The sequence below is a fragment of the Stegodyphus dumicola genome, chromosome X1 (genome assembly GCF_044657685.1).
Source record: "Stegodyphus dumicola isolate Sdum_Otavi_A_Nest chromosome X1, ASM4465768v1".
Lineage (NCBI taxonomy): Eukaryota > Metazoa > Arthropoda > Arachnida > Araneae > Eresidae > Stegodyphus > Stegodyphus dumicola.
Window position 1 is genome coordinate 104,834,210 of NC_140780.1, and position 17,180 is coordinate 104,851,389.

A 17,180-nucleotide genomic window follows, 5' to 3' on the forward strand; every position below is an offset into this window, starting at 1 on the left:
TGTTGTAAGAATTGTATTCGCTTCTAATTATTGGAGACCTTCTTCCCTCTCTTTTCTGATTATATTCAAGAAATTTAGTAAACTACTGACAGGGATTTTGAAGAAAGGCAACGTCAAAATTTACGAGAACTCTCTTTTTATATTTAAAAACAAACTAATGCATTTCGAAAATAAGTTCTTGAATAATTAAACAAAACTGTTATACATCAAAGAACTGGTTGAAATAGTGATTTTCTATTGGTGAAGTTTTGCGTAGTTAAATATATATAATGACTAACATGCTGTAATGGGTATTTGTTTCGTGAAGATAAAATATTCAAACTAACTTTTACAATTTAATACATCTCAATAGAATCACATTTCTAGAAGAAAAAAAAATGCTAAATTATTACGTTTAATTCTCCAGAGTTGTAAACTTGAGATTTAGAAACTTTAATTAAAGGGTAACGTAATAAGTAGGTATCGTCTAGGAGGGGAGCATTCAGTAACAAAAGCTGAGCGAAGAAAACATGTTTCAATACTGAGAAGAATTTCTGCAGTGTTAAATCTATAAAGAACTAGCGGTGACAACAACGTGGCTTTGCAGGTTTCGTTTTCCCCTCCTTTCTTATTTCTTTGTCACTTGCTTCTTCTTTTTTTTTTTTTTTTTTTTTTTTTTTTTTAAGCTATAAAGATGTAATGTGCGTGTTTGTAAATATGACTGTTTTGACGAGCAGTTGTTTATATTCCACGCACGAATTCAGACGTATATGCGTCTGGTTGCATTACATACTACAGATTCTTTTTTTTTAACCAAAAAGATTGTGTAAACACAAATGAAAACTTATATAATTGCTCATATATGAGTTAAATCACGTATAAATTTAGAACTGGGTTATTTTCAGACTGGACAATAAATATTATGGATGTAAGTCACGTGTAATTAGAAAGTAAAAGTAAAAAAAATTACTTGTTTGAGAAAAATAAAAGAAAAAAAAAAAAAAAAAGAAAGAAAGAAAGAAACAGAGAAAGAAAGCTACAAGAAGGTGTGAAAGGATTCGACGACAAGAATTTGTAAACAGTTTGTTGATACAGTTTTCGCTATTAGCAACACAACTAGGTTCTAAATATGAAGGAAAAGAAGAAAAAAACAAAAAGTAGTGCTTTGTACCCGCCAGTTTTATAAATCTGCGGATTGCACCGTGATTACATGAAATCGGAGATAATTCCGAGCGCTTCTCAATGCGATAGCCTTTACGCTGAAAGTTTCTTGACAAAATATTCACAGTTATTATAAAACGAAATTCATATAGAAAATGATATAAAATGTAGGTGATAAATTATGCACATTAAGACATTTCAGCAATTAATACAAAAATAATAAGTTGTACGGTATACCTGTTTACAATGTTTTTTTTCTGTTTGCCCGGGATTGACCTTAGAAGCCATTCATGGTCAAGTGTGGGCTGCAGTATTTCAACACATTGTGGTCTGCTTTCGCTTTACACAATATCCAGTCAGAAAAGACTACCTGCAGCTAGAAAGGGGGGTCGCCATCCGAAAACGGCACTTATGTTTGTCTACATTCAACTACAGGTTGCGAGACAGTAGTTAACGCTGGTCGGAATTTCAGTCTGTGCTTTAGTATGAAAAGGAAGGTAATTTTGATTTTTTTTTTTTTTTTTTTTTTTTTTTTTTTGGCAGAAAGTGAAACTACTGCCGGGTATGAAGCAAACTTCATGTTAACTAAGAATGGAACCTCCTCTTAGTGCCTACATTCCAAAGAAAGTTGTGTACATAGGTGTTATCGATATTGTATGTGCAATCGGTAACATTTTTGCAATGTTATCGATTGACTGTATCTCTCTCTTCGTCAATTACGTAATTGCATTTCTCTAGCGACGTGCAGGGGAGCTGCCTATCTCTGAAAATATCCTTCTGTTCCAGTGTACCATCTAAGCTTTGCCTGCATACGGCCGGTGGCTGCTGGTTGCATTTTAAATTGGGGACGGTGGGAAATACTTTGATATTTGGATATTTTCCAAATCACAGGTTGAATCGGCTCCAAACGTGGTGGTATACTTTAAGTGAGACTTACTTTCTAGTAACATGTTACTTATTAACAGATACGCTTTAAGTGAGACTCACTTTCTAGTAACATGTTACTCATTAACAGATTATTTCTTTAATTTAAAAAAATTATTTGGGCTTCAATACTCCGCAGGTGACCAAAACTGGCGATATTTAACCAGCGAATACGGAAGCATGAGTGTATGAAGCTCTGAAATATAATCTGTTGAAAGATGTTTGTTCTTGCCGAAGATAGCTCGAACTTATTTAATGATACTTAACTTCAGTAAGTGGACTGTAATATTAACAAAAACAACATTATTGAATACTAGTACACGCATGTGCTTATAGTTACCTATGTAACTTAGCTAAGAGCGAACAACCATATGCTCTTACATCAAGTCAGAAATCATTCATACTAATAAAGCAAAAATGAAATAACTTTAGGGTTACACTAAAGCCAAACTCTACTTGGCGTAAAACAATGCTGCCAAGCAATACTCTTTCAGACACCGAACAATGTTCATTTTGAATTATAGATTATGTTAGGTGCTGCCGCAGTGATTTACAGAGAACCTGGATATTTCTCTAGAAATCTTAAATATGTATGGCCTACATTATAAAGCAAACAATCGAAATTTGCTAATTAGTTGGTCAACAGATTATAGCAAAGAATGTGAAGATATGAACGCCATTTTTTTAAGAAAAGATGTCTTCGTAATGGTGTTTTTAAGGAAAACTGATTTGTCTTTATGTTAGCAACGGGAAAACACAGATAACCTGTGCAGACGATCTGTCCATAGGGAATCGAATTTAAGATGAACGCCATTGGGCAGCCCGGCAGAGTTTGTAATATAAAACGAATTATCGGAAGAAAGAATTCATATGTACTACCATAGTTGAAAATCTAAAGAAAACTATATGGAGAATGACTATGCAAAAAAGCAATAATTATTACTGCTTTCGCTATCTTTCTGCTCCAGTCTGCTTCAAACTATAAAAAATCTGGTAATCTTATGCAAACGTAGACTTTTGTGATAAATCGTTTAAATAAATATCACAGTTACAATTTTAACAACTCGATAAATTAAATTCATATTAGTAAGCGGTTCCGTGGAAAAGACAGGATTCCTCTATCAGGTAGTACATTTACTGTGCTGTCCGGGGGAGAAATTTTGCTTTGTTCTATGCTTTTGAAAATGCTATAAAATTTAGTCTTTTTAGCTATCAAAAATTGTAACCAAACTCTAGATAGACTGACAGCAAATTACTAAAGTTTAAATGTTAATGACAGAATCTTACGAAGGTTTTAAAACAAACTTTTTATTAAATCAAGATTTGAACATAAATTCTCTACTCGTGCTTACTATTCAGAAAACCACTTGTGACGATGTAACGTTATGAGGTATTTCTCCCGCCTTCTTAGCGTGCCTTCGTGGTGTATTGGTCTGCACGCTAAGCGCGTATTTCAGAGGTTCGTGGTTCGATTCCAGGCGAAGACGTTGCTCATTTTTCAAGTCTCTTGCTTCCACAAAAATACATAATGTTCTACACTGGGGCGTGAACTAAATGTGTGATGGATGATCATTCTCCACACCCAGGATTTGGCGACTGGGTCCCCTAAAACCCCAGTCGCCCTTTAAAAGGGGAAATATATAAGGTATTTCTCCTGCCTTCTTAACGTGTCTTCGTGGTATAGTGGTCTGCACGTTGGGCGCGTATTCCAGAGGTCTGCGATTCGATTACCGGCGAAGGCGTTGCTTATTTTTCAAGTCTCCTGCTTCCAAAAAATACCTAATGTCTCTACAACTTAAAGTAACATTAAGTTCAAATTTAAAATAAGCTAGTAGTCAAAGACTACATAATTCAGTTTAAAGCGAAGTTGGCTTACAAACCTAAGCGATGTTTATACTCATTTATAATGCAAACCCGAATAATGACATTTAACGAAATTAGGTTTAATTAGAATGATGGGAAAAACACTGAGAACTGGATGATACTGAGAAAACCATATTCTTAAAACAAGATCAGGTTTTTTTCATTGCTTCATTATTTAGATATAAATGCATATTATATGAAGCGAATGAATGCTCACAATATACCATACGCCAAAATACTTGACTGTGAAGCTTCTTTTCAGTAGATGCTATATGATGGATTATCAAAGTTTATTCCATGCCAAAAGAATTTTCTGAAAGTGAATAAACTACTAGAAAAGGAGGCATCAAAGATTTTAATAAACAATATAAAAAACCTGCTCTGTGTCCTAAGGAAATTGTACCTTACTGTGAAGAAATTTAGTGGGTTGTTTATGGTGGTAAAACTTAACATAAAGGTAAACTAAAAAACAGAAAAAAAAGCTCAGAATGATATAAATAAAAAGTTTAATTTACGTCTAGGCCGTCTGGCTTATGGACCAAATATGACGAGAGGTGCATCGGTTTTTCGGAAAATGTTACCTATTCTAACTTACAAATAAAAGTAAAGAGAGTAAAAGTAAAGTAAAAGGGAAGTTAACTACCGATAATCTGGATTCAGCAATTCATTTCCCTTTGAACCCATGTTTCCGTAGATTCAATCAGCCGGAGGACCGAAATCTGATGGCTTTCCCTTAATCAGTCGTTGGAAATAAGAAATATGTCGAAAAAATAAAAGGATATTTCACGAATATCATTAAGAAATTTGCTTTCGCTGGGATTGATCTTCGAGATCAATGACAATCAAATTCTTGATCTTCGAGAGAACTTTTCTCTTATCCTAAAGCTCACTTACTCTAAAGCTAACTCCCAGCTTTGGAGGAGGGGCGGTAAGTTTCTCATGTTATACAGGAAAAGCATTCTACTAATGAAGATATTTAGCAATAACGTTGCAGTGTAAAAGCGTTTCTTTTGTTGAAAATTTGTTTTGTTTTTGTTGAAAGCGAAAAAAATAGGGAAGTATAGCTTCAGGAAAGCAAGATACAGTCTCGTAAATTTTATCAAACAAAGTTGATTCAAGACCATAAGTTACCTCAATGAAAAGCAAGTAAGTCAAGAATGAACCAGAAGAGAAGCACGAAAAGAAAGCGAAGACGAAAGAGCAAAGACGAGACAAGGTGAAAGACTGAAGTACATGCTCACAACAACTAAATAATATGCGCTAATAACCTGAAATTGAACTTAAAACGTTTGTGTCGTTAGTATTTCATAGCTTTGAGCAATACATTCTATATTGTCCGAAAACATATTAACGCAGCTCATTCAAAAATAAATAAAATAAAGGAAAATAAAAAATAAATGAAAAATAAAGGGAGTTAGGAGTATAACGACAGAATTTTCCAAAAGAAAAACTTAAAAGTAGATTAAGACCGTTATTATTTCATTTAAACTCATTTTACACAATATACACAATGTAGTTTTTTAAAAGCCTTCAAGATTTAATTTTTTACAGTGATGAGATCCATTTTTAGAGCATCCGTATTTTTTGGTTACGCTCGCATAACCTTGCATTAATTAGCATAGTAAATAGCAAAGGTTTCGGTGTATTACTTTTTAAATGCATTCGGTCATCTGAAAAGTTTTGCGGTTTTTTTTATGATAAATACAAATGAAGCAGCACAAAAATATAAGAACATTTCAATGAATCACATAAGTAAAATTTTGTTCTATGACATTTTGCCATCCCTTCAGTAGCTGGAAAATTTCTTTAAAAAAAAAAAAAAAAAAAAAAAAAAATTACCCTTCGCAACACATGTTAGAGTTAAGCAACGAGAGCCGAGACCGTATTTAAACATCCGCTTCGATCAAAGTCACCACGTCTTATCAGCAGTCACAAAATAATTAGAAGAAAATACGCTTCGATTTGAAAAGCCACAAAACTTTTGGGATGACTGGGATGAAATGCGAAATACTTTTTATTTGATTTTTAAAATTTTTATTTAGCTTACATCATAAGATTTTTCTCGAATTCATAACTGCTGTCAATATCAAAATCTTATATACTATCAAATTAATCAATGTAATGTGATTTGTAGAAGACGTTATCTTTTTAAAGGTTAAGACGTGTGAATTAATGTGACTCCAAATATTCGGAATAACTTTCCATTCGAATAACTGAAAAATCCGAATAACTGCGTTGGCTTTCTTTTTCGCACTTGGTTTCATGAAAAATTTTGACGTGAAAAATAATACTTTTATTTTCATTAAGCAAAACACAAAACGCACAGCATACAACAGAATTATATTTTAATTAAATTAAAACAGTATTAGTTTTAGTTTACGTAAAGCTTAAAACCAAATATGTAGTCTTATTTTCATTTTTTTAGAATAAATTAAACGACAATATTATTTTTATTTGCGTAAAACAATACATTATTTCTTTGTTGAACTAAGATTAAACTAATACATTATTTCTTTACTGATTCAGAGAGATAATCTGTACATAAATAACGTAAATTGATGCAAAATACCAATAAAATATCTTTTATATTATTTAAACTGAGGAAAAAATTTAAAACACGTAAATAGCCTATAAACTAGTTAAATTTTAGTTTTATTAAAAAGAAAAAAATGGCCGTCTGGATAACCGATATTCCAGATACCTGGCGTCCACACAACTGAAGAGCTACTGCAATTAAAATAACAAAAACATAGTAAAATACTATACCATTTATACTAGTAAACTAAAATATAAAATGAGGAATCTAGTCTAGTCTACCAAGAAACTAAAGTAAAGCAGTAAAGCAGTAAAAAATCCCCTGTAATTCTTCCCCCCCCCTCCCTTCGGCGTTCCCGCTAAGTCTTTATCCATTTCCTGCAAATACCTCCCCCACTAAAAAAGTAAGGTACAGAAAGCTACTGGCATTTATTATTATTAGAAGCAAGGAATAAAGCGAAAAAGACGGAAAAAGGATTATATGTATGCAAGAAGGTAATTGCAGAAATGAGCAAAAACAGGATGCACAATTAAATAAAACATTTAGATTTCATTGCCGAATTTTGAAATTGCGGGATACGCATTTCTGCTGGTTTTCTGCTGCCCGCTGAAATGCAGTACTGGTTTCAACTTAGAACTGTATCGATTAAAAATTAGAATATTTTCCCTCTGGGATAATGAACTCCTTTATACTTTAGGACCACTGGCGATCGGCAGGTCCGACACCCACTCAACCTAACTTAAACGTTATGAAAGAAATGAAATCGAATCTGAGATTAAATGTTTTAAGCGGTATAACGGAGGAGAACAGGGAGAAAATCTACTTTTGAGGTTTCGAAATCGCAATAACGTGAAACAACTAATACTAACTCTAACATACTTATTGTCAGTTAGTAGTTTGGTTGTAATAACATTTGAATTATTCAGAGAGGTTTTAACTGATACATACTTTTATATTTCTAAGTTTCAATAAGAAGGAGCTTCTGTTTGAAAATTGGTCTCATAGCTTAGATTTTGTTATGTAATTTGTATTGTACTTTTGTATTTGTAAAATAAGATTAATTCTGAAGAGTTGAAGTATCTTTCGCCATAAAAAACTTCATTCCAGAATTAGATAGTTTGAATAGATTGAATGAGCAATTACGATAAATTCCAGAGCAACAGAAGCATGCAACAGGCAGGAAGTAGAATACTATGCATAGCTTCATGATCATTTTAATCATGCATGTGGAGTAAACATTTTTTCATCCTTAAATATTTCAGAAAATTTGCATTTAACTTTGCTTTTGGAAAACTTAAATAATAAAATGGTGTTAAGAGCTAATTCAACCTGATATTCGAGTTTTTGTAGGCTCTGAATAGCTAATGAGGATTTTTTGTTGTTAAAAATGCATGTACAAGTGAGGACGCTTATTCTTTTCTTTATTAATTAGAAATAAATAGTTTTATGCATCATTTCTTTTTTTAATTAAAAAATAATGAATGCTATGTAATTAAAATGAAAGCAAAAGAAAATGTAAAATGCGAGTTTACGCACTAAAGTAACTTAATTTTACTCTAAAATACTTTTTATTTCCTTCTCTAAGTATTTTCATATTAGTCACTCAGAATTATACTGAAGTGAATGGAAATACTTTGCACTCTATGTTAACAATTAAAAAGAAAGAAATATTGATACAATAGTTAAAAAATTCGTAAGGGAAATCGAAAATAATTTTTAAAAATAATTTCAAGAAACACTGCTTGCTAAATGGCTATATCTGCATGTAATATGCTACGAATTTGCATCAGTCTTAAGAAACGCGTCAATCTATAGCAACATTGGAATCTAAATAAAACGTTTAGTGAAGAGTTTGAAATAATTCATGTAACTAAAATTTTAATAAGTTGTGAAAGTTTAGATTTCACGTGCTAATCCCAATTTAAGAGCCCTTAGGTTAGGTAGAACTGTATAACATACTATAACGTCATCCAATTCGAGTGGTTTTATTAAAATTTTTATTAACTCCTGTTAATAAGAATTATGTTAAATAAATGTTACCTTTAATATTTTGTTGCTCTTCCTTTTCCATTCTCATTTTTCGATGTTTAGCAGCTACCATTTCAAGCGTTTTCATCTGCCCCTTGCACGACTGAACGACGTCAAGTAAATGAAGGAGGGAATAAAGTAATATTACCAGCAGGTAAGTAAGTTTTGTTTTAACTTTGTTGACAAGTGTTAGCTGACAGATTATCCCTTTAAGTTTCAGGGGCTGAAATAATTGCTGTTTACGTATACTTATGGTCAGTTATCTAACCTGCACTTAACTTTTATGGCTGCGAACTATTAATTTGCAGTTACCTTTAGTTGCTATATCTAACAGGTTATTTATTAGCTAATGCGCTATAAACAATAATCAAAATATCTATTACTGATTAATAGGTTATGAGTCATCAATAAATATCATAATCACCGCTTATTTATATGTGCTGTTATTTCATTTTAAGTTCCTTTAAAGCAATAATTCGCCAATTGGAAATTAAAAGTGGTCAAACAATATCAGATTTAAAATGTAAGTTATTAGACTGTAGGACTGACTACCTTCCCAATCTCAGTTCTAATACGTTCGTTTTGTATAACAACACAACAGGTAAACAGAGCCCCAACCATCACACTTCGAATATCGAAATGTCCTTTTGTAGAGTATTTCCTAGATTCATAGGAATCTAAGATTCTATTATTCTATTATTTTTTATACAGTGACCTGAACTCACTGCTTAAAATGGCTTCTAGACGCTGAAGTTGCGAACGAGTTGGCTACATGTATATTTTCATGATTTTCTCGCGAGTAACGTAAATACAATCCAGTTTTCTTAGAAAATTATCCTCCGAAAGTATGCTTTGGAAGCCTGGTAACACCCGAGCACAATACAAAGGACAAGCTCTCACGGTTAGCCTTTTTTTTAATAGAAATCGGATCTGAATGTTTGTTGAATGAGAAACTACAATCTAAATATTAATTTTTTCTTAATATCAAGATAAAAACGTCATAGAAACGAAAATAGTTAGTACCAAAAAAAGTTAATAATTATCTTAAGCAAAGAAAATTTTTAAAACTTTCAAATAGTTTTTAACAAAGAATTTGTACATTTTAATAGAGTGCGTAAAGAAACATATATTTAGCCTCCATCATGAAAAATGTAAATAATTCAAAATGATTTTTAAGTATTATTTTGAATGAATTTTCAATGTTAACTTCACTGTCGTTTCTTTTTAATAAAGTATACTATCAAAAGACTAAATTCACATCTAATCTTCACCTTGAAGTGTACAGTACGTTTGAATTTCTTTACCCAGTATAAAGTGACTTAAAGAGATAGATTTTTCTTTCAAGCATCCAAAGGGAAACGGTTAAATTTACTGCCATTTCTTCAATTTCAAAATGAATTGCCGAGATTGATTAGGCACAATACATTTTATTGGAATCGAGCGTAACTTCCGCAAGCACCGCAGACTAAATTTTATTCATAAATGCAAGCAGCTTTGTCTTAAAATGCCCTTCATTAAGGTAACTCTCTCCTAAAGCATCCTAAGCCCCTATAGCTCCTCGCGTGCTTTACTGTGTAAGAAAATAAACTAACTAAACTTGCGAGGAACTCATGTTTAGTTTCAACTCCAATCCTAAGCAAGTCTCACTCGGCACATTTGTTTCTACGGCTGATCCCGTTATGCACTGGTAAAAGTTACACTCTGACAAATACATCAGTTTTTAGGAATGATAAGCTATTTATAATCATTAAATTCATTCAATAAAATACACTACGTATCAATTCACACATACACTCACAAAAAAGGGGGAGGGAAAGAAAGAAAGAAAGGGGGAAAAAAAGAAAGAGATAGATTTTAAATCTTACAACCTGATTTGTCGGAAAAATTTTCGACAGCTTTCCTGTTAGCATATAGTGCTAAAAAATAATCGTTCTTAGAATATTTTCTAATCCGTTAAAAGGAGAGTGAAATCAGTTGCAAAAACAGCCGCATAGAAAGTAGTGCTTTACATTACTTTACGTTTTCTCATTCTAATTTTTTTTTTCTTCATCATTATACGAACTTCCCATATTCTCCCTAAAGAAATTGCAATGTAGTGATCAGATTACTAACGAAAATCTTCTTTGCTCACATACGAATTATTTTCAGACGAATAAAGCAAACAATTCCAAGATTTACTGCGAATATTTCAATTTCTTCTCTTCGTCATAAAGCATTTTAATCTGTAGGATTCAAGGATGATAGTGATGAGAAAATCTGCAACATATGTCTTTCTTGTTTTTATTTTCTTCTTCCATAACTAGAACAAATCGGCGGTTGGAGAAAATTGTATATTTAGAGGCTTTTAATCGCACGTACAGTCGACACTTTTTACGGCAATATTTACGTGCATACTTGCCTTCCAGTATATGAGGTCAGCTCGAAAACCATTCATTGGAAAAATCAAACAATTTTATACGTGACTTTTCTGCCATAAACCAAGGGTCCACGAGAAATTGAAATAAAAGTCTGGAGGTTGCTTTGAAGTCAGCAAATAAGAATTGAATCTCCACTACAAATTTTTAGAAACACATTCGTGCAAGAATTTTCTTCGTTAATATCGACTTCAAAATTCGAACTTCTTTATTGTATTATAAATGAAAAACAGATGTACTCACTTCCTTAAAACAATTTTTTTTTTCCAAAAACTCATATTTACAGTAACCTTGCGAAGATGGTGAACGAAGGTATGATTTGACCACATCAATCTCTCGTTTGTCCAATTCGCTTTAAAATTATTCTTCATTCTATTACATAGCTGCACAGCATTTATGAATTTTATGTAATATTATGAATAAGATTTATTACTTTCTTAAAGCATAGCTTTTCATTAAGTATAAAACTGAGAAGCTATTGGATTGATTAGTTATGTTTTACAGACTGAGGAAACGTATAATCCCATGTCCTTGTCAGCTAAAATATCGAATTAAAAATCTTGTAGAATATTGTATTTTTTTACTCTTAACATCTCAAAATGAGAACTTCTATTTTATTAATCAAAATAATTATGAACTATTCGTTTGGATAATATTTCGTATTTTATTATGAATGGTACTATTTAATTTATTACTTTTATTCTTCAATGATTTCCCTTATACATATAGTTAATAACTCCTACACTTAAAGAAGTATCTTGGCAGTAAATTGGCAGATTCGGTCTGTCTACTGGCAGAATGTTCAGTAAACTGAAATTTTATTTTTCATGTGCAAAATACCCACAAAGTGTAAATAATTGTGGAAATAAAAGACGAACATGCATTCAGTGCATATAAAAGACGAACATGCATTCAGTACATTCATATAAACTGCCATAAAACTATTGCCGTAAAAATTACTTAATTTAGAAACCAAAAAATAAGAAAAATCCCTCAAAATTAAAGCGCATCGTAACACAGATTTCAAAAAATAATATAAAAACTCACCTGTCTGTGAAAAATCCACAAAAGCTCTTTTAGTGACCGGATCTGTTTCCCTTTCACATTTTGATTTTTCCGGAATAAATGATTTTGCTTTTCCACCCGTCACTTCTTTACCGGGGCTATGTTTCTTAATCAGAAATGCGCGGGGCATGACGTACTCACAATGTTATATCTACTTTTGGTTCGTTACTAGATTAATCCTCATTTTCATATGACATACGAAGAATAGTTTTAGGATTCATTTTTTTAGTCTCTGTCTGAGCGATTGAAAGAGTTCATTTATCATTTTGGAGCGACATTCAAACTTCCCAGATTTTCTGAAATGACAGATGTGAGCAGATTTCGTAAGAAGGGTGAAGAGAATTACAAATAGTGTGAAGAAAGCTCATCTCTCTGGAACATGCCGAGCCTGCTGCCGTGCAAAAAACTGTGCCGGCAGAGGAGTAACTGGCGAGAAAACGAAACCACGTGCGCGACGTCGGAGCGGAGGTTAGTTTCACGGGGTGGAAGAGAATCACATCCTGCCCAACCGTCACCACTAGAGTGGAGGCAGCTCCTCTTATGCGCACCTAGTCGCTCCGCAACTTCGGGACACCAATCGCGGGTCTTTTCGCTCCCCCCCGCTGGGCCCACCAATCAGTTGGCCTCGGATACCATATTGGACTCGCAAAGTACATATTTTGTAATCATATAAATTCCAAATCGTGAGAAAGAGGACTGATTTTATTCTTAATTTATTTAATTTTATTTCTGACATCATCAACTCCTAGGTGTTTGCTGCTTACCTGTTTAAACTACAGTTTTAGAACTTATAATTTTAAACAATTTAAAGCGCGACATGAGTGCCTTCAACATTCCTCCTTACACTCCATTTATTCTGTTACTGATGTAACTCCCCTCTGAACGAAAAATGTAATACATGGCTCACTTAAAATGAAAAAGCACTTTTTGAGTAAGGACTGTTATCATGGTTATCTTAAAGTACATTTGTTAATATTTTCTCAAGTCATTCTTCTCATAAGCTTTGAATTTCTAAAGTAACACATGAATATTCTTTTTAATTCTTTTCAACAGGCAACAGTCTGATTGCTTTCTCTGAAATTTTTTCTTAAGTAGTGCTCAAGATTTCGATCCATTATTTCGCTTTCTTGGTCTTGCACCATTTATTTTCGAGGTCTGGAGATTATTTTTCCTACTGATTTAAGCGAAGAATAAACACAATAATAATTTGTAAGGTACTTCATATGTGTTCTGTAGGATGTAAAAAATTAATTTTCTTATACTTCAGAGGGATTTTTAGCACTAAACAGTGAATAACAATTCAATATATGTTTTAAAGGTAACATTGCTGTCTTAGAAATAATACAATAGAAGCAGTCTCATTACGTACATTTAACTGCAAATATTCTGTTAATTCTCTGTCAACGAGAGTGTTAGGCCTGCTTTATCAGCAATGATTATTTCTGCATTACCCGAAATGTTTTGTAATTACACTACATCCTTTACTTCCTACGAGGAAGTAATAAGAATGTACTCAGATTGAAAATCATAGTGCATAAATACTTATTGTCTAATAACATTAATGATTTTTATGCAAAAATGTTCCGCTCTAAAATATTCCAAATAAGTACCTGATCCCTTCTGGCGTAATTAAAATAATTCTAGAAAATGATTTTTCTAGTTGAGCTCCATTCTGTATCGATCTTAAAAATCAGTCAAAAATAGCTCATATTTTCCCCAATTATGTCTAATTGAACGCAATGAAAATCGGCACACAGCTAATTTACAAAAATTAGTATGGAAACCCCTGCTTGGTGTTTTCCTTGTATTAATCCCTGAAATTCTGTTTACTCCTAAATACTGTTTTCCTTCCTTCGCAGACTGCATAAAACTTAAATACCATTGATAAATTCTTTTATGAAAGAAACAAAGCGGTATTTGACTTGTTCAGATACTAGTAATTAATTATTAAAAATATTTTATAAAAAAATCAGTGAATTTATTGCTAATCGTAAGTTTTTATGCTCATACCAAAGAATAAATGCCTCTTTTATTATGAAATGGATAAAGAACTAATAAAACCTTTAAAGCTCATTTGTGACATTTATTCAGTTACTTTGCAAAGAATTAAAGACATTTTTTCTATGTGTTCCTATAGCATAAGGGTGGCCGCCCAGACGGTATAGTGGTTAGGGAAGTCTAACTGCGATATCGAAGGGCCTGGATTCGAATCCTGGAGAAGGCATGGTTGTAACTGTCCGTTCCTTCATAGGAGGTGATGGTGGCCCACCTATTAGGTGCCTTCATAATAAAGAGACCACCACATCTGGCCTTGTATAGATTTAATGGACTGTGTTACAATGTAACTGTTCACAACCTGCCATTGGGAAAAAAAAAATAATAATACGAGGGTCAGTATATTATTTTAGAAATCTGAAGTTCTAATTTCGATAACAGGAGAGCGCACAGCCAATTTCTCTAAGAAATCTTGCTCTAGAGAATCTAAACTCTTAACAAATTTATCTCATTCACTTACATTTCAATTCATGCCAAAATCGTTGCAGCCAAAATTTTATACGTGTGTTACTCAGCATATAATAAAATTTATTGCTTGAGTGAAATTAGTTCTACTTGTTTCTTGCATGCAGAAATTTGCAATATTTGAAACTCCATATGAGGGGGATTCGGAGCCTGTGGGCAAATTTCCATCTCTCATCCAAAATGAAAGAAGAAATGAGTGACTGTAGCAAGGTAACAATGTATATTCCAGATTCATCTAGAGAAATCACTTAACCGCTTCAAAGAGATATCTGTCTAGGTAAATTGTCATTCTCGTTGCTTTCATTAAAGTTTTAACGAAGTAATTAAATAGTTTAGCAGTGTTTAAAAACCTTATTTCTAACTCCCATCAACATCATTAACTGATATATGCTTCACTATTTTCTGTGCCTGTGGTATTTCATTTCTGGCTGTAATTTTACAGAATGTAAGGCTGCAATCATATTCGCATAGCATAAAAAAAATCTTTTACATCGTTATTCGACAGGGGTTGTGATTCCCATTATTATAAAAAACTAGACGTAATTCTAACTAGAATCGATTAGTATTTAACATTTTCATATTAGTATCGAATTAGTGTCACTATTTTACACAGCTTGGTGATTTTCGCATAAATGCAATAAAGAGCATTATTCTTTATTCTGCTTGTACACGTTATAGAACAAGATTTCATTATACCCACTATAGAATCAGGTCATATAGGTTTTTCGGATGATAATTATAATATTAGCACATCCAGCAATGATTCTGAAATAGATTATTATTTCTAATAATTCAGACATCAAATTTGTTGACAGTAGTAACGGAATCGTATTGTTATCTGGACATACACGGTTTAAAATATTGCTCTCTAATATACAGTATGGTAATATTTATTGATAGATTATCTGCAGAAGTTTCTATACATATATAAAAGCATTAGAGATCAGCTTCATTTTATTAGATCTATAGGTGAAAAGCCAAAATGTAGCATCCTTGATTTATACATATTCATTTTTCATAAATTTTAATATCCTTTCCTTTGCATTTGTTCATAAATTTAAAATAAATTGATATTTCATTTGGAAAATGGGCAATTTTATGGTGATTTTTGCAAAGTTTAAATGATCCACAAATGGATAAATTCAATAAAAATTACCACTTAACTTGAAGAAGAATAAATTAATTATAATAATAATAGTAACACTGAATCTATTTGTGCTCTAAATTCCAGCTCTTACAAAGCCAGGTTCAAGAACCCGCTATCTTTCGGTTAGTCAAAATGGCTTAAGGAGTTCCACACCATCTACTGCTTTCCTGTTGGCTGCCAAGAGAAAATATATATTCCTTGTCATCTAAGCGCACCATTTAAAAAGGCTACTGAAAATAAAACCCCTAAAGAAGAGTCGGTTCGGGAGACTGCTTCAGCGGTGTCATAAAGAAACTCTCAAATGCCTCTTTCTTTATTCCACCTGCTTCAGTGTGCGGTGGTCACTTATGAATGGAACCGGGGTGACCAGGGTCTGCATTCCGTCGGTGGGTAAGGTGGGATATTGAATACTTTTCAGTAGCTTTAGAAAGTCGGTAGTTTCCGCCCCAGTTTTCTTTTTTGTTTGTGTTATTTTATTTTCTTACATTTCTTTTAACGAGGAAGCAAAGCTGGGGAAAAACCGGAGGCTGTTCAAAAACCGAAAAAAAAAAAAAAAAAAAAAAAAAAAAAAATTGAGTACGTTGAACAGGTACCATACATAGAATCTGCTTAAGGTTTTACAACAATAGGCCCTGGACCGTCAGCTAGAGAACTGTAAGAAAAAGGCCTTATTCCTTTGGTAGGTTAAGCAGAAATTCAAATTCAGCCGCAGTGTACAAATTGCTTGATTTGATTTCGATTAACTATACATCGTTTCCTATGAGGCTGGACTGTGAAATGGATCAGCAAACGCAAGATTTTGATATTTAGGTATCTCATGCGTAGGAAAAAATAAAAGTAAAATAAGTTATACTGTTAAAGGGTCTAATTTAAAATTTTTCCGGATGCTTTGATCTGGTGACAATGATTTACACATTATTTAATTTTTGTCACTGATGCGCATCCAGTTTTTAAAAAGAGATACATGTGTAACAGATAAATTTTAAATGAAATACAGTTGCATTTGGAGCATCGTTGCAGAGGGGAAGAAATGTGTTCTAAAATAATTGCGAAAGATCAGTATAAAAAAATGTGATGCATAGAGAATAAAAAAATATATATATAGAAGAATATTTGGAAAATATAGAACATGAAAAATCCCTTCAGAGTAGAAAGATATGGTACAAGATGAATAAAAAAAGGTTTTATGAATGAAATATGGTATATTTTAGAACTGAAAAATTTTCTTTTTGTAAAATCAAATATTTTGGTTGAAAAGCTCACTTGTATATGTTTTTATTTCACATATTTAAATCAAAAATTTGGCTGATATTTTTAATTACTTTTTATCCCTAAATTTTTAGAGAACTATTCCTCAGATCATTATTCAAATTTCAAATCAAAACTATATATAAATGTGCGAGATTTTAAATCAAATATCCTAATTTTTTTTTCAATTAAAGATTTACAGATTAAAAATATAGCAATCTAAACTGCAAATACTGCTTTGCTATCATATACACTGAAGTGACAGAAGTCATGGGATACCTCCTAATATTTTGTC

The 17,180-nt window shown here is 32.4% G+C and overlaps 1 protein-coding gene across 1 annotated transcript in view; it reads right to left on the minus strand.

The window, feature by feature from the left end:
• The window catches only part of LOC118181843 (uncharacterized), a 30,843-nt gene extending 18,351 nt beyond the window's left edge, over positions 1-12,492 (minus strand). Inside the window, exon 1 of the mRNA XM_035351054.2 lies at positions 11,953-12,492. Within this exon, the coding sequence (XP_035206945.1) occupies positions 11,953-12,100 (148 nt within the window). The 5' untranslated portion in view covers positions 12,101-12,492. The remainder of the gene's footprint in view (positions 1-11,952) is intronic.
• Positions 12,493-17,180: the final 4,688 nt, after the last annotated feature.